The sequence below is a fragment of the Papaver somniferum genome, chromosome 6 (genome assembly GCF_003573695.1).
Source record: "Papaver somniferum cultivar HN1 chromosome 6, ASM357369v1, whole genome shotgun sequence".
Taxonomy (NCBI): Eukaryota; Viridiplantae; Streptophyta; class Magnoliopsida; order Ranunculales; family Papaveraceae; genus Papaver; species Papaver somniferum.
Genome location: NC_039363.1, coordinates 131531659 through 131541818, shown reverse-complemented (window position 1 = coordinate 131541818; position 10160 = coordinate 131531659). Strand labels below are relative to the sequence as shown.

Sequence of the window (10160 nt, the reverse complement as noted above, 5' to 3'; positions counted from 1 at the left end):
AATGTGTTGATTGGCTCCACTATCAGCATACCAAGGATTTTCACCGAAAATGTTAGCTGTAGCTAGCATGACATGAAGATTCACAGGAGGTTGTCTACCTTTATAAGCAAAGTTCAGTCTGTGGGTGCACTCATTAGCAAGATGTCCATTATCATTACAAATTTGACAGGGAGGTTGAACATTGTTGAAAGAAGCAGGAGGAGGTGTTGATGTAAAGGATAGTGCAGGCCTTTGGGAAAAAGTATAACCACCTCTTGGAGCTGAGTTGTAAGACTTTCTACCTCTAGGATTTGAATGATAATTACCTCTCATTGGAGGAGCAGAATATCTATAGTTATAATTGGACAAAGGATTCCTAGATTGGGAGTAAAAAGCTTTGTTCTCTGATTCAGCAACTAGAGATGCATGTTTAGATGAAATTACAACTTTCTCACTCAACAAGAGATTATGCAGTTCAACACAAGTTACTGGAGGACATCTAAGTCTAATAGTTGTTGCAAAAGAATCATAGGCAGAATTCAAACCAGATTAAGTGATAACAACACATTCAGCATCAGAAACAATAGATCCAGCAGCAGCTAAAGCATCCACAATCTTCTTAATCGAATTGATATAAGTTTGAACAGAATAATTACCCAATTTAACGGATTTAAGCTTTGTACTCAATTGAATGACGTGAGATGCAGAAGCCTGTGAAAACCTATTTGCAATGTTGGTCCAAAGTTCATGAGCAGAGGTAGCACCAGCCACATAAGGTAGAACAGCATCAGAAATCAATGAATTGAAAAGTAAAATAATCGTTGAATCTTCGTCTTGCCAGGTTGTATAAGCCGGATTGACAATATCATTGTTTTGGTGATTACAAGAAGTGTATTGAGGAGGACACACAGTAGAACCATCAAGATAACCAATAACGTGAAATTTATTGAACAAAGCTAGAACTAACGACTTCCAGGTGAGATAATTACTATCAGTAAGCTTAAAGGAGATGATATTAAGAAGTTGATTGAAAGGAATTTGAGCAAAGGTACGCTGAGCCATGGATAAAATTGAAAAACTGAAAAAGAAATTAGAAATAAGGAGAAGGTATCAAAGAAATTAAGATCTCAGAATAGAAAGAGGAAATCAAACAGAAGATATTGATAAAATCTCTTAGAATCAACAGTAAATATCCATAACGGATCGAGAAACCTTAAGAAAGATTTATTTTCTCAGTCTGATACCAAAGTAGTAAAGCATTTACTGATAAAAAGAAAAACAAAATAATTCTGCTTAACCAATCCAGAAAAGAAAGAGGAGATATATAAGACCAGTTACAGGACAGAGGCACACACACTCCTCACACACTTACAAAGGAAACACAAGATACATGTGACAAAGTGTAACAGAAGTGTAACAATGCTAAATACTATTAACTAGGAGTGTTTATTTCCACCCAATCATCTCACTGTGCTCCTTTAAGCTTTAGCGAATCTTCCAGAGCGCCCCTCCCATATTGCTCGTTTGTTCAAATCGAAAAATGCTTCCATTTGGACAGCTGAAAAGCTTGGGGATTGTAGCATCTTCCATGTCTTAGGCCTTATGCCCAAGCATGATGAATAGAGGGATCCTCTGAGTGGAGGCGGTGTAATGACAAAAAGAAGCAAGATTCACAAAAATGACCTGCTTCCGAAATTTGAGGGTACATTCTTGCCAATGTTACTTATGGTCATCCAATCAAGAACGATTAAATTTTGTTTTTAATGGATTTCGTACGGGTGCTTCATGGTATCCATTTTATGGTTCATGGCAAAAACTGTAGAGTTTTCCTCTCTTGATCATATTTTCCGCTCTCTTTCTTAAATCTCTGTGAGGATTTCCCATTGTGCTTCTATTTTACTGGTCATAGGAATCATCATCTTTCGTTCTTTAGCTGTTATCTTCATTTTTTTACCACCATTGATTCAGATCCACCTACTGTATCTATCAGTATTACTTCAATCTATATTCACCAACTCACAAATTCAATTCAACTTGAGCTCAGAGATGATAATAAAATCACCTGGAAAGCATTTGTAAACGCCAATCATCAGAAAGTTAAAAATTATGCCATTTCTTGATGGTTTTCAAGAAGCACCGTCACAGTTTACAACTAAATCAAATTATCACATTGAGAATCCTCTTTTTACTGAGTGGTTGAATGAAGAACCTCGCTCTTCAAAAATAGAAACATCTGAAAATCATTTCTTAGTAGTATCAACGTTGTTGTACGCTCTTTGGTTCAGTTGACATATGTACCAATATTCACTTGGAAACTACGCCTCTTTGCCATGCCCACAGAACTGAAAAAACAACTAAAATAAGATTAAATGAAGAAACTATGCCTCTTTGCAATCATGTTTTGAAGGGGCTGCATGTAGCTTACCTTCCTTGGTGAATACTGGCAAAAATCTTCTTGAGCTTGCAAGATCGAATATTCATCTTCCCATTCATCACGATAAGTTTCTGGTCGTGTTAAGTAGTTGCTCACATGTTCCTTAAGCATCTGCTTTCTCCACTCCTCCCATGGCTGACACCCACTCTCAGCAGCAAGCCAATCACTATAATCATACTGAACAGAGTATCAAAGAGACTTAATTATCAGGATCAAGAATGAGATACATAGTTCTCTTCATCGAACAACTGGGACTGATACATTGAGGGAATTACTGAAGAAGTTTGAGTTCTATTTTCTTGTTCCAAACAGTTTCCCATTGAACAGATTTGCAGCACAAAACACCTTTGGAATAGCACAGTTTACCTGCTTTTCTGCTAACCGATGAGTGTAACATTTTGGGAATGCTGCTGCTTCAAGTTCCAAATAGAAGGCCTTGACATCCTTGATCATCTGTTGTTCAGATGGGAGTGAACACCGGCCAGATAAAACACCAGCCACCCACTTGCTTTGCAATTCAAATATGGGGAAAGGTAGAGCCTGCCACCATGTATAAGAATGACTTCGGTAACAAATGCCCATATGAAATATAAATTCTGAGACTAATAGGAATTAAGATTAAGTCAGAATGAACACACCCAAAAAGGTATCCCAATAAAAGAAAGCATAGGAGCCAACATCGGCGGAAAAATGTGCTTGTATAGAGGCCCTACAGAACTGTCATCGACGGTCACAATATTATTGATCTCTAGAAAAGGGAAATAGTACTTGTACCTGCAAAATGGTCGAGAATGAAAACCTCTGGGATGCAACATTTCATCAAACAATAATTAAAATAGCTTACAGATATAGATTAGCACCTAAATTTTGTATTATTTATTTATTTATCCTATATTTGATTATAAATTGCACTAGAACACATTCTTGTTTCACTTAAATGTTACTGGTCAATCAGCATCATTATCTTATAAGTATTTGATTTGGAAATGACATTTAAACACAATCTTGTTTCACTTAAATTTACTGGTCAATCAGTATTTTGTCCTATGTGCATTAGCCATTAAAGCCATTAAGTATAGATTTGATCATGTAGAGCTAGTATGCTGGATCTCGGAAATGGTGGTTCTTCACCAACCAAAAAAAGTTATGTTGGCAGATTTTTAATGTCTACTAGCTTAAGACTGTAACAGAAGTGCATATCAATAAACCGCTGTTGATGGCACATATTGATATTATTCTCAGTATGGACAAGACTAAGGCGTACAAGTCCCTTGACGTCAACCAACTACTACTCTAAGTGATTAAAAACCTGAGCTTCAATCTGAGATAACCTTGCCCTGACAACTCCAAAGATCATTGTTGGCCTCAAATCTTGCCATAGCACACCTCAGAACTTTGACAGATACTTACCTGGCCCAGCCAGTTGCTCGGCGTATGATCGTTCCAATTTTGAACTTTTCTTTGCTCAGTGTCAGGTATATGTGGCTTTGCTCAATCATCGTGCTGGATGGCTGTAGCATATAGGCAGTAAATGTCGGATGTCACGAACTAATAAATTCAGTATTGCTTGGGCTCCCACTTGTCTGTTGGCTGTTGGCAAATTAAGATGGTATGTCCCTTCTAGTCCCCTTGCTATACATTTGACAGATACAATTGACAGAAATCTACATCATTTCATCCTTTCAAAGTTAAAACTGTACATTATCTCATGGATTCTGTTTTTAGAACTTTCGTAAGACATCTCAACAGAATCACGGATAAATCCTACAGAGATGACGCATTCTTTCCAACATGCTTTCTTTATTTTCAGCAAGCTGACTCTTTATCAATCTAAACTGGTGTCAAAGCCTATCATTTTATGTGTCATCCTTATCATGCACATCTCTTATATCTAAGAAACACAACTTTCATTATCTACTGCTGAACGGACCATCCTGTAGCATTTTCATAAAAGCATAAGACAAACAATGAAATTCAAGTACTGGATGTAAACACAGTGACAAAAGTAGATAGAGAAGGTCGTGTGGCCCTATGCGAAGGGGTATAACCTATAGTTGTTTCTGTGAATTTCTCAGAGGAAGATTTGTTGAAGCTTCTTCGAACAATTGCATCAAATATTTCCTCGTTACAAAGGTAACCTTTGGCTAGTGAAGATCTTTCTCTGGATCAGACTAGTGGTATTTTCTTTGAGCTTGAAGTATCCCGTTCATCTAAAGAATCATTGGTACTGCTGAAGATGAACTATGGAGTAGGTAATGGTCTTAGTATCCAGAAATGCAGGGACCACCACAGTTCTTTGCAAGAACCGTGGTTCTGCGGGAAAGAGGTCGGAAGTTTGTAAATCCAAGCTGATCAGGCTTAAAGTTAATCTACCCTATTTAGGATCAATAGAGGATAACAAGATTAATTGATCCAAATTTTGTAAACCAAAGCTAGTGATACGTACCCCGTACAGTGTACAATAACATCAACAGGAATCAAGCTTCCGTCTGAGAAAACTATAGTTCCATCTTCATGTGCACTCTTAACCTGCATTATAGCTATATATTCAGTATGTCCAACTGACAAGATAAGGTTCGGAAGTTTTTTTCACAAACAAACTTTTCTTGAGAAGAAAAGAAATGAGAGTGTGATTAACCATTGAATGAAGCCACATGTTGTCATAAACAAATCTTTTGGTAAGTAGCGCGTCCATGGTAGATCTTGACGCAACGTGAACTTCTTTTGCAACTATAGAAATCTCCTTAGATATGTCCTCAGCACTAACAGAGTTTCCTATTATAAGCACAACCTGTGAACACGATGAGGAGGAAGAATGTTCAGTGAAAATGAAGAAAATAAGGAAAATTTGCAACAATCAATAATATTTGATAAATCTACTGGAAGAATATAACTTTCTTTCAAGGTCTCGATAATACTTAAGGTTGCCAGTGGGAGATATCACGGCTCTAAGCATATGATGTCTCATGCTTCATGCTTGAGTCTTGCATTTTGACACTAAAATTATCACGAACATCTGTGTTTTTTTGTAGCATGTTAATAGTTTGTGTGGAAGGCTATTCTGGCGATTGGGGAAGTTTATCAGAATTCTTAACATGAAAGGGTAAATAGTAAGTTATATAGTTTACCATTCAAACATTTATCAGAATTCTTGTGGTTTGGTCTTTGATTATGTACTCCATTCTAAAATTGTTTTTCTTAGAGTTGATTTGAATTGATTTAAATATTTGATAGCATTTGTGTCAATAATCACCAAAAGCACTTGCTCTTTCATCAGTTCCAGCCAGACAGTTTTTTTTCGAAGAAAAAAAATTCCAGCAAGTTAGGAAAGCTCTATACTCCACTAATAGGCAATCAGATTAACTACCCAGTGGTTGATTCTTATGAAAGACTTATTTTCAGTCTAATATCATCATAAAAGAAAATTTTCAAAACTAGTATGCATGGGGTACAAGTCAAGGAGATTTAAGGGTAACTCAAGTACGGGCACATATGACAGAATAGAACTGAGGAAAGAAAAGTAAGTGATTCATACTTGACCACTGAAGGGCTCAGGAACACAGTAATTGTGGCTGTGAAGTTGCTTCCCCGGCCATGCTTCTATACCTAGAGCGGACAAACCAGCCACAAGATATATGATAATGAAAGTAGCTTCACCATTATCTACAACATGCAAAACCCAGGCAAGAACAACCTAGAGACTTCACTCTGATGGAACTAAATTGACAAAGTTATGTCAACGTATTTTGTTTGAAACGTAAGAACAGAATTAACCTATGATCACTCAGATCAGAATATTGGTGCCAATGTAGGTGCAGTGACTGCAGGATTCTATAACCATAATTGTAATTTGTTAACTTTTTTACAGAGATTATGGCAACCTTGTCTGCATCGGAATGGACTATTAACAAAGGGAGGTTAAATGTCATTTCTGATTTCTGAAAGTGTTATTCGGGCTTTAAGAGATAATAAATTTCCATGGCTGGCTCTAGCCAAATGATGTTCTCCAATTGAGTGCAAATTTAGTGTCTCTGTGTGTGTTGTAAGCAAACCATGGTTTAAAATGTTACTTAGTGCAACAAAAACAAAAGGTGTAAGGCAAAAGGAGTACCTGGAATTTCTGCAATATTTGGATGTGTATAGTGCCCACTACACACAACCACAGCATCAAACACTTCATGGGCAACAGACGAATTACCAACTTCACCTTTCTTCCTTGACTTGACGACCCAACTATTCTTCAACTCCCGTTCTTCCTCCAATAAACCAGCATAAATTACCTCAGTTTCAAACCGGATCAGCTCAATGAGTTCAAAATGATTTGCAAAGTCTTCTAAATAATGTAAGACCTCACTGTGATGAGGAAACCTTCTTGGGTCTCTACCATCGTTCACTTTTGCAACAAAAGGGTAATCTCTAAAACCCATGGTTTCTCTAGGGAGATTAGTCCTTAGAGAATCATAGAGACTGCTGTGGATGATGGTTCGAGATGGGTCCAACCCCAACGGATCAGAATCGACGTTTGGATCGTATACCCATGTTCCTCCAAGTCGATCACTCCGTTCAAATACTACCACCTCATGACCCTCTCTGAGCAATTCTCGAGATGCAACCAAGCCAGCAGCACCTGCACCGATCACAGCTACTTTTCTTGAAATCATCCTCACGTAGGAGCTGGTTTATGGGCTCCTAACGAATTGGGGAAAGAGAATATGGCCACGGCGATTGGGTAATTTGACCTGTTAACAAAGAAGAGGATGCCTATTTCTGTCAATGTAAGCCTCACAAAAGTGGAAGAAAAAAAAGACAAACTAGGCCTTATTTGGGAAAATGTGTGATACTTCGATCTGTTTTTAGAGAACTAGTTTGTCATCCGTGCTAAGCACGGGTTTGGTTCTTGTTTATGAAATAATTTTATTATAATAATTTAATAAAATAGATAAAATTTCATAAAATATTACAGAAAATTAATAAAAGTTCAATCAGCACTTAGAATAATTTAGAAGTTATGTTCGTCCAAACAAGGGCGGAGCCAGTCCATTGCAAGGGTGTACACTTGCATCTCCTGCCCAGATGTCTCCAAAACCTACTTAGGCCCAATTAATATGAAGTTTTTTTCTATATTATAAGCCTAATTTTATATTTTTGCACCTCCTAAAGAATTTTTTTTGCACCTCTATAACAAAAATTTTGGCTGCACCCCTGTATCCAATCTCTTTTCAAAATTTGATATTCCATAAGTTTTTGGAGCTATGTTTTTGTTCCTTTTTTTTCTGTACTTTTGCTATTTTGGTCCACCAATCATTATATGCCTCTTTTGTGCGATACATGATAGAATCTCAATAAAATCTCATTAAGAAACTTGATTTTTATACATTCTCCCATCTCAACTATACCATATGATTTTGTTGGTGTTTTATTGTGATATAATTGATATCTAGCAACGGTTTTTTTCGATAGCTTCATAATCTTCTTTTAATTTTCCATTTTTCTACACAAACCAGAAAATATTTTACGTGCACACATATACCCCCTTTGGTCCTGATGTAATTCCTAACAAATCATGGATGGATCAAATTATTATCATGAGTGATATAGTCATCAAATATATATATATATATAGTTGTATGAAATTATGAATTGTGTTAGATAAAAATATCAAGAAACAACATAAAAACTAAAATTTTTTCCGTCTCCTTTGTTACCAGTGGAGTTGAGAGAGTGAGTAAAACATGCACTCAGAATCAGCCCATTGTCGAATGTTTCTTTGTACCTCGAAAAAAGAATGATTTCCATTGATACATCAAATATATAGTGCCTTATTTAAGAAATAAGAAAAATATCTTAATAACAACTTCGTATCTATTGGGTTTCTAACCCACAAATTGCTTGAAAATAGAAAAATGAATAAAGGAGAAGTTTGTGATCAATTACTTGAGCAGCGCCAGCCGCGAAATCTATAACTTCTTCGACAACATCCAACTTATGGAAGCTGATCTCACACTGAATGAGAGTAAAAGTGTTAAACCTTACGACAATGTTAAGAGATATTACCTTTATTTTGGGAAAAATGATAATTTCACTTTCTTTTTGTTCTGTTTGGATTAATATTCGGTAGATTTTCCATGTTTCTTTTATTTTCCATGTTCCTTTTATATATTTTACATGTATTTAAATTTAATGTTATGTTAGTGTTTAGTAGACATACGCGCATTTATACAACTTATCACTTAGTAACCAGGCAATGAGCATATCTAAATGATTGGAATTTATTGTCATTTGAGTCATCTAGAAAACTGGTGCCGAAATTGTAAGTGTAATCTTATCAATGGATTTCCGCTCTCTGGTATCCGCCAACTTGTGCTTCATACAATTGATTAAGTTATTATTTCTCGTTGTTCAATACCGTTGGTGGTGTAAAATTTCACATTTATGTTCAAGCATAGTTGTGCATGCATATAATTGATCTACAACATCTAAATGACATGGATGCACAATTCGTGCCTACAAAAATACTCCAAAATACTAATGGCACAAAAATTTGTTTTTATAATGTAATACAGATAAAACTTTGCAATTTCGTTTTTTGCCGATTTAATTTATATATTTACATTGATGGCGTAACTTGAGTTAAAACTCCATCATGAATTCTTGTAGTATCAACTTAAGCTTTAACAACATGTATTTTATTTGAAAGTCATTAGGATTTTCCAAAACCTTATATTTAGCAGGAGTCAGTGACTGCTTCTTTGAAATCGTGGGTTCTATTCATTACACAACATCGTATAACGGTACAAATATGTAAATATAAATTATACAACCTTCTTGGGAAGGGCCTGCATTTAAGTAACCCCATCTTCAAGCCTGAAGAAGTCTTTGGTAATCGAAATTATTTGAGTAGCAATAATGTCTGTATATCATTTTTGATTCTCAAACTCCATTGGCAAACTAATTTGACGAAGATAAACAAATAATTGGGACCAACATTTTAAAAGACAAATTTCTAGACGTAGTTAGTTGTTAACCTGCTCCTGGGTGGATCATTTAATTGAGTTTAATTTATTCATTCTCTTGAATTCGTGCTAATAAGTTTGTTTTCCTTATTCATCTTCTCTTCACCATGTCATTCTCAATGGACCATATTTTTTAAGTGATTCAACGAAAAAATTGACCACGTTTCTTTTAGCAAAAAGAATAGGGACACGGATAGTGGAAAAAGAAAGAGCATGGTTTCTACCTGCTAAAACAAAAACTGATAAGCCCAATTAGATTCCGAAAAAAAACACGACGTAAAAATGCTCATTAAACAATGTCTGAAGCAATAATTCCCAAGTAAAAATATTTGTATACAGTGTTAAACTCTTAATCACTTTAACATATAACGACTGAAGACTGGTTGATGGTCTGTACTCAGGAAAAAAAACAGTTAAGGGAAAAATGCATGAAAACCGTTATGCGATGCTTACAACTGCATAAAGGTCAGTTCAATTTGGTATGCGCGCACACACAGAAAAAAATGAAAAATTAAATTGACTTGATTTTTTAGTACCATATATATCGTAGGTATATCATACATCATTTTATCTTGTCAGATTCCATGTGGACGAATTTGCCATTGGTTAGAAAAGGATTGAGTCAATAAGGAGAAGACTTTTAAACTTTTTTCTTAAAAAGTTTATGAGATTTTTTCTTCACAAATTATGTACGTCCGGTTTATATTTATAATGGCGCAACTGGGATATTTTTC

General features: G+C 35.7%; 1 protein-coding gene across 1 annotated transcript; it reads right to left on the bottom strand.

Annotated features, from left to right (window-relative positions):
- Positions 1 to 2002: 2002 nt before the first annotated feature.
- LOC113289332 (flavin-containing monooxygenase FMO GS-OX-like 3) lies at positions 2003 to 7189 on the bottom strand. The gene is made up of 8 exons (XM_026538565.1): positions 6525 to 7189; positions 5949 to 6019; positions 5052 to 5204; positions 4860 to 4942; positions 3052 to 3187; positions 2780 to 2953; positions 2405 to 2590; positions 2003 to 2321 (listed from the first exon to the last, which is right to left on the bottom strand). Exons 1-8 carry the CDS (start codon positions 7072 to 7074, stop codon positions 2295 to 2297), a joined length of 1380 nt encoding a protein of 459 aa, XP_026394350.1. The 5' UTR covers positions 7075 to 7189; the 3' UTR covers positions 2003 to 2294.
- Positions 7190 to 10160: the final 2971 nt, after the last annotated feature.